Source organism: Vidua chalybeata, chromosome 14, assembly GCF_026979565.1.
Source record: "Vidua chalybeata isolate OUT-0048 chromosome 14, bVidCha1 merged haplotype, whole genome shotgun sequence".
Taxonomy (NCBI): Eukaryota; Metazoa; Chordata; class Aves; order Passeriformes; family Viduidae; genus Vidua; species Vidua chalybeata.
Window position 1 is genome coordinate 4,699,744 of NC_071543.1, and position 15,089 is coordinate 4,714,832.

General features: G+C 52.4%; 1 protein-coding gene across 3 annotated transcripts in view; it reads right to left on the bottom strand.

Annotated features, from left to right (window-relative positions):
- MID2 (midline 2) overlaps nucleotides 1-15,089 on the bottom strand; it is a 69,539-nt gene that overhangs the window by 45,086 nt on the left and 9,364 nt on the right. For all 3 annotated transcript variants that reach the window (XM_053955398.1, XM_053955397.1, XM_053955399.1), the window contains exon 2: nucleotides 7,708-8,429. In XM_053955398.1, coding sequence (XP_053811373.1) covers nucleotides 7,708-8,373 — 666 coding nt within the window. In that variant the 5' untranslated portion in view covers nucleotides 8,374-8,429. The remainder of the gene's footprint in view (nucleotides 1-7,707; nucleotides 8,430-15,089) is intronic.

The following is a 15,089-nucleotide window of genomic DNA, read 5'->3' on the forward strand; positions in this document are numbered from 1 at the left end:
CAATAAATAACCTGCTCTGTCCTCACCTGGCACATTCCAAACAAAACCAGTAAGTTTATGTTGCAAACAGCATTCCTAAAACACATTCCTACCCCCCCCCCGCCCCAGCTGCTTTCTCCTCAACACCCTCTCTAAGCATCCTTCCATTTTCCAGCCTGCGTGGCTTCCTGCTGGATCTGACTGTTGGAAGCAGATGTGGCTGAAAAGAAATTCAAACTCTCCTGCCTTTAACCTAGTCATCAGCCTCTGAGAACATCAACGTTCTTGACTCCACCATGGGCTCACAGCTTCCCAACATCCTGGCTCAGCTTTATGCCTGCAGATGCCATCAGAGAATAGCCAGCTTTCAACTTCTGCACCCAATAAACACACAATCCTCCACCCAGTGTTAATAAAAAATGGTTCCGTGCACCAGTTATCCAGGGAAAACACCATTCTGAGCAGTATGGAAATACTCAGGGTGAGTTATTTTGAGATGAAACTTTACAAACACACTTCAGAAAGAGGTATGGGTTTTGTCAGGCATCATGCTGCAGCTCAATTACCCCTGAACCACTTGGAAACCTCTCCTTCTCCATAGTACTGGGAGAGCTTCAGGCAGGACACGACTCCTTCCTTGGCAGGCCAAAGAAGGGGCTTGTTTTTTTCATGTTTTCCATTAGAGGTTGGATTTCTATGGATCACTCTACCACAAGCATCTGACTCCAGCCAGGATACAAAGCTGCAGCGAGCACATCCATCAGGCTCTCTTGTCTCTCGACCTTTAGTTTCCAATTACCATCATCATAAAAATAAACAAACAAAGCCAAAGAACTCATGCTGAAAGACAATCAATGCGTGTTTTCTTTTGGATACCGGATGTCTGGTTCCCAAAAGCCCTTTGGAGAAACAAGGGAGGAATCTGGATTTATCATTTTGGCACATCCTGCATGACACACACCTTTTTGCACATTATTTGCTGAGCTTATCCCTTAAACCAAAGATGCCCACAAGAGCGCAAAGGGGTTCAGGTGGCTCACAAGTATTTGGCTGCATATTGTGATGATTTTGAACACTAAAATGCCCAAATCCCAGCCTTTCACAAGCAGATGTGAATGCTTGGAAAAGCTGGAGTGCTCAGAATGGGCTCCAAAAGGGCCATGCTCAGAGGAGGTGCACAGGATAGCAAGATGCAGATTTATCCAACAGCTTTCTCAGGAGGAAAAGGTGTTTCCTGCTGGGACATCCCACCCGATTCCCCAGCCACCGTGGCTGCTCGCACCTCTGGCCATGGGGCAGGAGCCCATCCTGCCCTCGGCTGTCCAGGTCTCTCCATCCTGGAGCACATTTGGTGAAGCCCCATATGCACAGAGCTGACAGGGTCGGAGCCAAGGGGACCTCACGCTGGTGGTGGTGTTTGATATCCCTCCCAAGAACACGGCTGGGCATGCTCCCATCAAAGCAAAATACTCTCCCAAACCAACCAAATGAATGGAGGGCAACCAGCAGGACCAGGAAATGCCTAATCCATGCCATAGAGACTAAGAGGATTGGAAATATCCCTGCTCCTCGTATCTGAGAGTCCGTTTGCTCCACGCAGCAGAGCCAAGGACATTGATCCATGCCCCAAAGGGCCTGGCTCCCACAGACACTGTGGACACCCAAAGACAGCCCTAATCCTGCTGTGCATGACCAGAGCCCAGCACAGGGGACAGCCATGTCAGGGGAACTGGGTGCCTCATCAGTGTAACAAGTCAGCAGGAACTCACACTTGGTGCCATTCCAGTGCTGTTACCCAGCCTGGCTGCACACCTCCCCTCCCACCTCCTGACAGAATGCTCTACCTCACATGTACAGACTTTATGTGCTCCCACTGCACGTCATACAGCACTGCAAGGGCATGACACCCTGCAAGAACAGCTCTCCAGCTGCTCCAGATGTGCCCTCCTACAACCACCCAGCCAAGAGCTCAGAAGCAGAATCAGAGGTGCAAGAACTTGTTCATCTGGAAGCCAGCTCAGAAAATTTTGGGGACACACCTCTGCTTTCCTCATCACAGACCTACCTGTTTGTTGATAGAGATCAAACCCAGGTGGGCTGATCTGCTGCTGCTCACAGAATCCTTTGGGGTGGAAAAGACCTCTGAGGTCAAATGAAAGGTCACAGCTCCCATGGGGAGCAGAATCTGTCAGCTCTGGGGGACGTGCCCAGCTCCATGGTAGCCAACAAGCACCTTTCAGCAAGAGGATGGCTTCCCTGGAGATCCTGAAAGCACAAAGCAGGAGCTGGGACACTCCATAGAACCAGCCTACAGCTGGTAAGGTAACCCCCCCGCTCCTTCTCAAGGTCCCTGAGATCCATCTCCACTCCTGACACAGGAGGATTTATCAGCAGATGTGCTGCTACTGCATATTGATTTCTACAAAAAGGCACATCAAACTACTTCAATTGGATATTCAAAGTAGTTTTTTTTAAAAAAAAACACATCAGCTGTCAAGGTAAAATCACTTAATTACACCTGTCAGGTGTTTCACAGGCTAATGTGATAATAAAAGCAATATTCAGTATCAGAGAGCAAGGTTTTGAGCCTTCTGAGAAATTCATCTGACACTCAACTGCACGTACCCAACTTTCCAAATAACTCAAAGCCACTGAATGTTGCTGGAACCCACTTTTCAGGGACACACATGCCAGGAATCACCAAGCAGAGCCTGAGGAGAGCCAGTGTCACCCCCAGCGCTCAGCCAGCAGAATCAGCTGAGCTCTGCTCATTCCCACTCTTGAATATTCATTGTGCCCAAATGCAATATATCCTGAATATTAAACAAGAGCTACTCTGGGCAGGAATATCAATCCCTCGGCAAAGCTGCTGGTTGTTTGGGGAACAGAGGGCTGCCAGCTGTGGGGAGAGGGACAGCATTGCTGCTCCTCCACCTCCCAGGGAGGTGGTGCAGGGGGAGGAGGGCTGGCAGCTTCGCAGCACCCACCCTGCATGCAGCCCAGGAGGTGCAAGGGCACACAGCCCCCTCCACCCAACCCTGCAGCCCAGTGCTGCTCCTGGGCCAGCACTGCTGCCCAGCCTTCAAGCAGGGCTCTCCAAAACTGTTGGCTATGCATTCTTTTAAAGCAAAACCAGACTTTGCTTCCCCCAAATGAGGTGTTCACAGGGTGGCACCTTCCAATGTAAGCAGCTCGAGACGCCTCGTCCCATCCCACTGAGCTCTGCCCAGCACAGCCTGCCTTCAGGCAGGGCTGGTCACTGACATGGCTGAAATGCCAGGAGCAGAAAGAGGGAAAAAACCCAAATAAAATAGAAAATGCAGCAGCTGTGAGCTCTCAGAAATGCAGCCATTGGATGGGGAAGGATGGAGACACACAGCCTCCACAGCCCCTCCGTGCAAGAGGGTTGCCTGAAAGGGAGCCCTTTCTGAACAGCTCAACAGCCCACAGAAGGGAAAAGCAGACAGGTAACCACACCCTGCTGCAGAAACACAGGGACTTTGATAAAAGAAGGTGACACCTGTTATTTAAAAAGAACCTCATCTGCAAACCATCTTTCCCCCTCCAGAGAGCTTGGACTTCAGTTCTGGGCTGCCATCTCCCAGGATACAAAGGCTAGAGATGAATCCTCCAGCCTCATCCCAAACATAGTGTCACCAAGAGATTTTCAGTTTTATGCTTTCATTTTCCAGCTCAAGTTGCTCTTGAGATAGCAATGTTGAAATCATCTTGGATGTGAATGTAGATTTGGAAAAAGTGAGAGATTAATCGAATCAAAGCAGTTTGCAGCTCTGCTATCTCAATATTCATAATAGCTTAGTTATTAATAAGGTAAAAAAGGAATACCCTCCTTAAAAAGATTTCTGGGAAGCAAAGCAAATTATCAAAGATCCCAGCCCTCAGAGCTGGTTCCTGGCCCCTGTGACCTCCAAACAGTCAATATTTAAGCAGGGATGAGGATGATCTTCTGGGTGTTTAGTGTCAGCTGAGCACTTGCTGCTCTGCCCCTGAGAGCAACAATGGGAATGAGAACCCTGTGGTGGGGACCCTGGTGTGTGGCACAGGTTCCCCTGCTCAGGGAGGTCACTAGATAACAAACTATCTCTGAGATAACACTAAAAACACCCAGAGCTGTTGAGAAGCTCATGGCTGAGTTGGGGGGCCCAAAGCCCCCTTGCCCGCACAGCTGAGGCTGTGGCACCTGAGGGGACACGTGTCCCTTCCTCAGGTCCCCACAGCAGTGGGGGGTTCCATCCTCCACCACCACTGACCCGGAGTGAGCCTTGGCTGGGGCTGCATCCCCTTCTCTCCCCTTCTGGAAATAAAGCAGCCAAAGCATCCCTGCTTCAGGGCTCGGGGGCCGACAGCTCCGACACCACCAGAATCCTATTCCTGCTGGGAACTGCCCCCATCTGTTCTGTGGGAGTCTCAGCAGTCACAACTGCAGCCCTTGTCCTCAGCTGACTCTTCTTGGTGTGAAGAAATAGAGCTATACACACCAAAACTCCTCTGAGCCCCATGGCAGTGCAGTAAATTATAGATCAAGCAGCAATCTGTGACTCACCCTGCACTACTGGGAACACACTCGCAGCTCCCAGGTGAACAAGTCCCATGGGGAAGCGTGATGGAGGATTTTCCTCAATTTTCTACCCTACCACTCTCCTAAAAGCCTTGGAATCATTACCAGCTCTCTGCACAATTTGTCAGCACAAGGAGGCTTTGTTAATCCTGGTCTCACTCCCACAGCCCCACGGGAGGCAGTGCTGCTCTGACAGGTAACAGAGGATGGGTTTTCCACCCAGCTCATGGCTCTTTCTCCAGCAGAGAGCAGATGTGTTACAAAACACCACTCTTCTCTTTATTTTGCATATTTCCAGCCTGTCAATCTACAGAAGACTCAGCACCAGCAAAGGAAAAGCCTCCTCAGAGCTGGCCCTTCTCTGGCTCTTTAAAGGGAGCAGAGCTCACAGAAAAGCCACCAACAGTGGCCAGTAATTAAGGCAAAATCCTTTCTTCAAATACTCCTTCCACCAGAAATTGTGGATGGAGGAGCCAGCTGGAGCTCTGCACACAGAGCTGTTCTTGCTGCATCCCCCAGCGTGACCCTACCCCAGCCTCAGCACCGCAGCGCAGGCAGGACCTAGGCAGGCACTGCAGACAGGATGCCAATGACAAATTTCAAGCAATCTGAATTTATAATTGGCTGAGATTTTACCAGGCAGATAAGGTACTGCTGTCCCGGGCACTCACTGTATCTAGGTCAGGCCATTCGTTTTGCTTTTAATCCACACACAGTTTTAATTTCATCTTTAATGTCGACTTCCAGCCAGCGCTCAACATCTCGACCCCTCCGACACCCACCGAGAGGGAAAACAAGCACCACCATCCTGATGTTTGCTCCCAGCCATGCTCACACAGCAGGAGCATCGGCATTGCCTGCTGGAACGGGGAATCAGAGAACCGTGGAATGGTATCTGCAGCTGATAACCTTTGACATGAACCTTCCCAGGGAAACAATGTCACCGTATCCATGCCTGGCACCCCAGCTTCAGAAAGCTCCTGGACATGATCCAGCACTCCATCCTCTGCCCCATCCTGCCTGGCATCCAAGTGATCTCTGTTCAAATCCAGAAAACTGCTCACACCGGCTGGAATCGTAATTTACGACATAAATAAATGGAGTTGAAGATGCACAAAATAAACCCATCATGTGCATTAAAGGGATTAAAGATGGTTCCTAAAGCATCTGAAGGTGTATAATACAGTATGGATGGATCATTACAGAGCATCCATGGGGAAGTCAGACTGCTGGCACGCACTGGAGACTTTAGTTGTAAAACCAGCTTGGAAGAAAGGGGAGCACAGGGAGAAGGTTTCTCATTTACACATACTAGTCCAGTTTCAGGCACTCAGCTCTTCTAAAGAGACAAAAAATATTCCCCACCAATGATTTCTGTGGAAAGCACAGCCCTTCTGACAACAGGAAGTTACTCACTTCAAAAATCCAATTTTTCATCAAAAAAATCTAACTTGAAAGGTGTTCCCAGCTCACTCAGGATACGGGATCAAAGCCAGGGATTAAGCGCATCTGCTCACTGCTGGCTGCCCGAGAGCTTTGCAGAGCTCTGGGAGCAGGCACCGAGCTCACCAGTGATGTCCTGAGGAGGGGACAGAGGGGCAGAGCCCTGCCGTGGGCATGGGACATGGGGCAGGCCCATGGGAGGCAGCAGCTGCTCCACTGGCCACAGATTCCCAGGTAGCAGCATCCTATCAGCACATATTTAAGGATTTCAAGTATTTCAGGTACTTGCAAGGATTTTCATTGGTGCCAAGGAGCACACAGTGGTCGGAGCTTGGACCATGTAAGGAGATGGCACAAGATGCCAAAACAAATATTGGCTCTGTTGGTGAAGCCTGGCATCGATCCTGAGCAATCTCTGCAGTGGAGGCAAAGTGTCAGGAAAACAGACACCCAAATCCAGCCCTACCAATGCATAGCCAGAGGCAGGGATATGCTGGAGGATGAAGCAGAAGAACACACATTGAGGTCCTCTCCAGGTAGCTGTGGCCATCCTCACCCCTGCTCCCCCAGCAGCTCCAGCCCTGCAGAGACTGAGGAGCTGGGCAGGATGAATGGCACAGGAAAAATTATTTCAGCAGAGGAGAGCTTCCATCCATGGCCAAAATCACTTCAGACTCTTATTTAAAAGGGAAAAGAATAGTGTTCTGGCAACCTGCTAGGCTTCCTCAAAAGGATTTGCCTGGCTGGCACAGGCTGGATCAGGGAGGAATATTCCAGGGTTTTAATTTCTCTGCCCAGGCTTTATTGCATGCAAACATGGTCACTGCTTTCGAAGGTTTCCAATTTGCTAATTGAGACATTTCCTCATGGAAAAAGAATGTCCTGGACTATGGACAGGGCTGCTGGCACAGCTCTGCACACCAGGGAAGCCTAGGTGAGAATGATGAGATGGGAGACGGGCAGGCAAAGCGAGCCTCCCCAGGCCCCATTTGGCAGCACTAACCCAAAGCCAAACCTGGTGGCTGGAATATGAGGAAGAAACACCCAGGACATTCCCATCCCATTCTTCATGCCATCAGGGGTGTTTAGCCACAGCACTGGGCACCTCACAGCAAGTTCAGGAGAGTCTGGAGACAGGGAGGTGGGAAACCAGCCCAACAAACTGGACATCTAGGAAGATTTCTTTCCAGGCACCAGTTTGTTTAAAAACAAGGAGGAAAAAATAATCTGGTCTGTGCAAAAAAAACCCCAAGTGTTCTGTGTTTTTGCTGGAGAATTGAAGTATTCCTTCTGCCCTCAAAATACGTGAGAGTAGAGAGAGTGATTTTGTTCTGAACATGAACAGGTCAAAGATCCCGGAAAAGCGCTTTTGGGGCAGAATGAGCCTGGAACATGAAGGGAGAAAGGCCAGAGAAAGCAGCAGCTGAGAAAGGCATGAGCAGGGTTCTAATGGGAAAATGACTGCTGCCACAGTCACGCCTCACCAGCATGACCTCAGATGGGACTTGTAGGTTTTTTTCATTAAAAAAAAAAGGAATGAAAAGTGTTTTGCAGGTTTATTCAGAATGCATGGGGGGTGGAGGGGGATTCCAAACTTCATATAGGTCAAACATCATCCACGCAGGTTCACATCACATGCACTGCAACCTCAGCTCCCACATACAGACTGAGCTTCCGAGTGCTCTGGAGGAATCCTGCATCCTTACCTTCAGCTTCTCAAAGCGATCGCTGAGTGATGCCACTTGGTGGTCCCGGTGGCGGCCCACCAGTTTACATAAGGCACAGATGAGCTGGTCATCAGCGACACAGTACATGTTCACCTTCTCATTCTCGTGCTCCAGGCACGTCAGTCCGCGGAAGTGCGCGTCGGGCACGGGCTCCACCAGCCGGTGGCTGGTGAAGGGCTTCTTGTTGGGGTGGGTGGCCCGCAGGCAGCGGTCGCAGTAGGACACCTCGCAGGTGATGCAGGTCTTGACGGCGTCGCGGGGCGGATCCTGCTCGCAGAACTGGCAGGCGATCCTCTCGCCGGCCACGGACATGGTAGGGCTGTTGCGATAGGTCCTCTCGCGGCGGCTCTCACTGGGGGAGTTGGGGCCGCTCAGGGATGCCTTCTGGAAGCGGTCAATGATGTTCTGCAGGGTCACATTCCTCTTGAGGCCCTCCAGGCCCCGGTGGTTGAGGGAGATGACATAGCGGCAGGTTGGGCACTGGAAGGCAGTGATGGGCTCGATGGACTCGCTGGAGGAGCAGCTGGACACCAGAATGCGGTGGGCACAGCTGAAGCAAAGGCTGTGGGCACAGGGCAGCAGGAGGGGGTCCTCGAATAACTCCAGACAGATTGGGCAGGTCAATTCTGACTCCAGTGTTTCCATCTTTATTTAACACAATCCTGATTCAGCATCAAAAACCAGGGAAGGTGGTCAGGAACCTGCAAGGAAGGAGAGCAGAGATGTGAGACTACAGCTGCACTCCTGGGCTGCTCCTCTCCTCCAGCAGCAGGTGCCTGGGGGGTTGGACACATCAGCCCCACAACACCCTGACATCCTCTGCATTCTGACACTCCAGCCCTGCCAGGCCCCTGCAAGCACAGGCTGGAGCAGTCTCACCCCACATGGAGCAGAACCAGCAGCTGCAGTGGGACAGGAGCTGAATGCAGGGGATGGGAGAGGAGGAGCAGCAGCTCCTCTCACACCTTCCAGCCCAGCCAGGGCAGGACCTGGACCATAAGGCTGGAGACAAAACCAGGAGAAACCACATGATTTCGTGTTTGTGTTGGTACGTGCTGCCAAGACTGGGGCGTGGCCGTGCTGGCGTTCCATGCAGAAGGGCTGCTCTGCATGGCACAGATAAACCTATTAACATCCCCTCCAGCAGCTCCAGGCCTGCTTCTGGTGAAGGAGAAAAGTCAAATCAAGTCGTGGAAGCTCTGAGCAGAGCAGGTTGGGCGCTCTTAACATTCCATCCTGCTCCCTGCTTTTCCTGGTCATTGGTTTTTGGAGCAGGGTGTGGAGGGTATAGCAGCAAAATTATAGTTGGCAAACTTCCACTACTGGCTGTCCTCTGCTGCACTCCACAACAGCCAGGGATACCTAAATCAACTCCAGCTGGAGGCAAACAAACTGTATTTTTAGCTCCCTTCCTTTGCACGAGGCTGGAAAACAGCTCCCAGCAGGCAACTCAACCTGCTACTCCCAATTCTGGTTTGCAGAGCACCAGGAGCTGCACTCCAAGTGCTACCCAGCCTCTGCCAGCATCCCAGCACGTTCCTGATCAGATGCAGCCCCTCCTTTCTCACCCACCACCCCGTGCACAAGTGGTACCTCGTGGTTTCCTCAGCCACAGCAAGGCAGGCTCCGGGTGATACCCACTGTGGTGTCCCTCATCGTGGATGTGAGGAGAGCCCTGTTCAGTCACAGCCACAGGGACCCCTCACCCTGACACTGCTGCAGGAACTGACCTTGTGGGAAGCAATGGTGCTGCCCAGCCCAGCCCAGCCCTGTTTTCCTCCCTGGAACATCTTCGTGTGGTGCACAGGCTCTGCTTGGGGAGAAGAGGAAAAACCCTTCCCTGTGAGAGTGGGCAGGCCCTGGCACAGGTTGCCCAGAGAAGCTGTGGCTGCCCCTGGATCCCTGGAAGTGTTCTAGGTCAGGCTAGAGGGCGCTTGAAGCAACCTGACATAGCAGAAGGTGTCCCTGCCATGGCAGGGGATTGGAATTGGATGAGCTTTAAGGTCCTTCCAATAAAAACCAGTCTGGGACTCTATGAAAAAGGGCTGTAACCAAAGTGTAGGGGGATGACCCAGCAGCAGGAGAGGGTCTGGCTGCTGGAAGCCCCAGGCTGCTACTATAGCACCTGCAAATGACAAATTGCACAGGTGCCACACTGGGACATGCCCACCCCCATGCCACCGTACACATCAGTTCCATCACCCCCACCCCAGTGCACCATCTCTTCCCCACTGTCTGAAATAGGATGTACCTGGAGGAAACCCTGAGCTCTTCCCTGCACCAGTTCAAGGGGCTTATAAAATAAATCCATCCGATATTTTGATACGTTCACGCTGAAGCAGCTCTTGCTGGCCAAATGCAGCCTTGCACACACACAAACACACACACACACACTTAAAATTATTTTTCTTTTCCCCAAGAGAGACAGCGGAGAAGTTGCTGGAGCCAAACAGACAGAGGAGCACGAGGGCTCCCAGCAGCTTCCTCTGCACAGCCCACGGAGGGGTTCTGAAGGCTCGGAGCTGCCGCAGCCATGGGAAAGCAGCGGGGAGGAAGCACTCCTGGCCCTGTGCCTGCTGGCTGTTTGGGCTGCCCTGGAGCCAGTGGGCTTTCCACGCTGCAGGGCTGGCAGGATGAGGGGGTCCCAGTACACCCCCAGTGCTCTGGGCACCAAGCTGGCAAGGCTGCCACACCGGGAGTGGTCCCTCCTGTGCCAGAGCTGGGGACGCAGTGGCTGCCTGGCCCCAAGAGCCCCAGGCCCTGCTGTTCCAGCCCAGCCGGGGGGGCACAGCCCCTCCTGCCTCCCCACATCACTCATGGGCTCTCTCTGGTCAGCAGGCACAAGACAAAAAAAAAAAAAAAAAAAAAAAGAAAGGACAAAAACAGGATTTGCTTCATAGCCTGACTGAGACTGGGGAAAGAATTTAAGAATCGGGATTGGCGTGAGAGGCTCCCCAGCACCTCGCCAGAGCCAGCTGTCCCAGGGAGCAGCATCTCACACTCCCACATCCGGCTTCAGGCTTCACATGCAGCTCCATTGCTATCCGAGGGAAAACAATGCAAAAAGTTTAAACAGCCTTTGGTTCTGTTACTGAGGGGCATTTGTACATTAATCTTGTTTTCCTTGCTGGGACAAGAGCTTTTATCTGTGACATATGCAAGAGGAGCCTCAGGCTGGGACAGGAGCGGAAGCCCTCTCGGAGGTGTGGAGGAGGCCCAGGAGCCTGCTCAAAGGCAGTACAGCAGCAGGGACAGGACCCTGCCTGGAGCTGCAGGAACCCTGCTGGAGGTGCAGGAGCCCCCCCGGAGGAGGGAGGGGAGCCCTGCTCTGAGATGCTACACCTGGCAAAGTAGTCATGCTGCCGTCAGAGCCTTTCATGCCTCTCACTTTGATGTTCTCTTTGATGTCCAGGACTGACACAGCTCAAGGAATAGTTGATTAGATTAAAATCTGCTTTCTTTAGAGTTATTAACTCCCTAAATATAAAAGTTATACAATACTAGCACTGTTTATAGATGGCCCCGTGTCCCTTGTGCCCAAGAGTCAGTGGCCCTGTCCTTGCTGGCCTGTAATGACAATGTGCAGCAGCAGCAGGTTAACAACACGTGACATCCAACCACACATTTTTTGGTGTTGATCTGAGCTTTGCCCAAAACCGAGGGAAAAGGGGGAGGGGGTGGGAAATCAATGACTAACTGAAGAGATAGGGAAGGGCAGCTAACCCCACGGTGGGTAGAGCTGAAGATGATGCAGGGCCAGTGCAGAGCCAGTGCCAGGTCCTCTGGGACACAGTGACTGCTACTTTTACTTCCAGCCCAGACGGTCTCCAAGCCCTGTGTGCCAGCCTGGAGCAGCAGGAGTGTGGTGAGGGTACATGGGTTACCCTTGGCAAGTTACACCAAGGGTTCTTGATACAAAGGTTCCCCCGCCTCTTCTCCCAAATTATTATTTTCACAATATAAAAGCATTTCATCACTGCCTCAAGCTCATGGGTTTGTCAGGAGAGATGCAGAGGTTTGGCAACAAGGGAAGAAAGAAGAAGAGACGCGGAAGGAGGGATGCTGCCCACATCACCCCATCCATACCTGGGAGGGGGACATCCTGGTGTACATCACCTGAGGGCACAGGCAGCCAACCCAAAATCCACGTTTTCCCCTCGAGCAGCATCCAGACCTCATTTTTACCCATGTTTTCCAAGTCCACATAAAATTCCCTCTGGTCTTGCCCAGCACCAACCCCGGGCAGAATTTGGCCAGCCTTCAGTCTCACATCAGGATATCCAGACATGTTCAGACAAATGTTAATTCTGCAGGTTGGTATTTTCCACAACAGATATGATTATTTATTTTCCCTTCCCCTTTTTATCCCTCTTTTTTTTTTTTTTTTAACTTCCCCTCCCCCTCAAAAAAGCTCCAGCCGAGATTGCTCAGCCCCTTCCAAGAATAAGCCTTTAGAAGAGCTATGCTGCTCCACCCATGCATTAACGAAAAAAGTAATAAAATATGGCAACCCTTTCCTTAATTGGCACAGTGACAGCAGGATACAAAATCTGGGCAGCAGTTGTCTCCATCCTTTTTGTTGTCCTTGGGAAAATGAGTTCAAAACTGGATCAGTGTTGAGGGGAGGACAGAACAGCCTGTGCAGCAGCCACATCTCGTCTCTCTCATTCCTGAGGAGCCCAGCGCAGCCCGCACAGCAGCAGGGACCTGTTCTGCAACTCCAGGGACAGAGGTCCCCCTCCATTTCCCTGGAGGGGAATGACCCCGCACTCCTGCCAGCTCAGCCTTCCCAACCAACTTGCCTGAATCTGCCCTTGGGATGGGCCTGTCCAGGAGAAACAGGGTCCCAGGAGGGAACACAGCCCCAGCTGCATAATCAGCAACAGCTTCTGACCTAAGGAAGGCACCCCAGGGAGAGGGGAGGCCTTCAGGCTCCTCCAGCCTATTCATATCCACCGTTACTTATTTTTTCTGTGCTTTATTTCCATCAGCTGTGCATATTTAACACCAAATTTGAAGCTCAAAGCTGCAGCCAGCACAGAACATCCCTCAGCCAGGCCAGCACAGAGCACCCCTTGGCCACACCATCACCTCTACTCCTCCCTCCTGGAACACCTGAACACATCAAACAGAACTTGGCCTTTCCTCCCACCACTCCCACTGTAATAACGCCACAGATTTGTCTGAGGCTTACTGAAAATCCCAATGATCCATCTCCCAGCTGCCCTCCCCAGTCACTTTATTGCCATACTAGAAAAAGAACACTGCCTGCTGCAGTTAAACTGGATTCCCCCTATAAAAGCCTGTGTTGCTGTCCCTAATCCATCAAACTGAAACAGTATTTCCATACCAGCTTTAATTATTTTCCCAGCCAATTTGCTTGGTGCTAAAGCAAGGTTGTGCCACATAATTTCCACTGCTCTACCTGCATCTCTTAAATAAAGGACAGAGCCAGGAGGCTGGGTTCCCATGCAGCAGTTCACTTCAATGAGAGACCCTGTGTACTGGCAGTTCAGTTGCTTCATTCTTAAACCCTCCAGAAGAGCCACCAGAGCCCAGCAGGCACTGGCCATTTGTGCTCTTTAACTCCTCCTTTTGCACAGCACCTTATTCCCTCTGGGAATTTCACCTTCATCACTGCCTTCACTGATGGGATGAGACCATTTTGCTACATCACAAAATCCCCTTGCTCCGGAATGTCTCCTGTCAGGCTCCAAGACTGGGAAGGGCTGTCTTGGGTTTCCTGCACAGGACAAGGATGCTCCAGCTAAAGCCTGCAAGGTTTCCACCTCATTCACCTCCATGATGTCAGAGGGACAAGCACCAAACAAAGATCCTTTGTTTGATCTTCAGTGATATCCTGGTACAAGGGAAAATCTTGCCGCTTTTCTACAAACAGTGCCCAGGAAGGTGACAGCTCCTGGAGTGCTCGCACAGGACCTCAGCACAGCATGTGTCCACCAAGGGTTCCCAGGGGATGTGGCATTTTGGAGCCCTTGAGCTGCAGCATGGATCAGGAAGGGATTCCCTGCAGTTTGCTCCCCAGCTCCTGCAGCCACACAGCAGGAATCATGCCATATGGATTCCTCATCAGCTGGAGGGAGTTGAAGACATCCCAGGCAGCAATGGCACACACTGCTCTCTGGGACATTATGGGGCAATTCCCACTGACACCGTGTGGGAAACTTCCCCTGCCATCTTCATCAGTGGCCTGGGGGTTGACAGGACACAAAAGGCCCAGGGCACCTCTCCACCCTCTCTGCTGTGGCAGGTCCCTGGAGCACAGCACAGTTGCTTCCGATTCCTGGGGAAGACAGCAGCTCCCCAGGGTCCCCAGCACTTCCCTCCCTAACCCATGAAACCTGGGGCTGCACCAGCAGCCCATGGTAACCCTCTTTCCCACATACTGCATATGTCCATCCATCCATCCATCCATCCATCCATCCATCCATCCATCCATCCATCCATCCATCCATCCATCCATCCATCCCCCCTGCAATGAAACCCACAGTCCCTGCCTCTCTGCCAGCAGCTGCCCCCACAGCTCAGGGGCTGAAACCTCGCTGAAGCCAGGGGGTCACAGTGAAACCGAGGGCTGGGAGGGAGGGGCCATGGCACTGCCAGGGCCAGCTGCAGACGCGTGGCTTTAGCGGGAGCAGAGCCACCTTCCCAAGGCCATCACAGAAGTGAGTGAGCCCCTTGCAGCCTGACCCTTGAGAAAAGCAGCTGGGGACTGGGCAAGCCACCAAAGTGGCATGTCCAGCACTCACACAGCCATGGCAGCCCTGCCACCCCCCCATGCAAATCATCCCTCCCCTCCTGCCACAGGACTCCACTGCTCCAGGTCCCACAACCCTGTCCCCTCCCTTACCTCTCCTGCAGCTCTGTGCTCTCCTGCCACCCTGCTCTGCCAGCCTCTCCAGCTGATGCTGTACGGCAGGCGAGCAGACCCAGCACTCATGTCTACACCAGCAGCTCCTGAAAACAGCCCTGCTCCCAGCTGGCTCCTGCCAGACCACCCATGGCAGCAGCCTTTTGATCTGAGCCTTTCTCCAGGAGCACCCTGTGGCTCTGCATCCTTCCCCTCTTCCTCAGCCACCGCCTGCAGTGCAGCTCCAGCCCAGCCTCATCCCTACCACAGCCACCAGCCCCCAGGCCAGCAAGGATGAGGGAGGGCATGGCTGCAATGGCAGCTGCTGCTCTGGAATAACCTTTGGGCTCCAGAGCAAGTCATGGCTCTTATCCCCCAGATGGATGCTGCAAAGATCATCCAGCTCGGCACAGAGGTGTGCCTCACTGAGGAGGAGTGCACTGCAAGGCAAAGCCCTCAGTCTCTCCAGAGGCTGGAGCAGCAGCAGCCA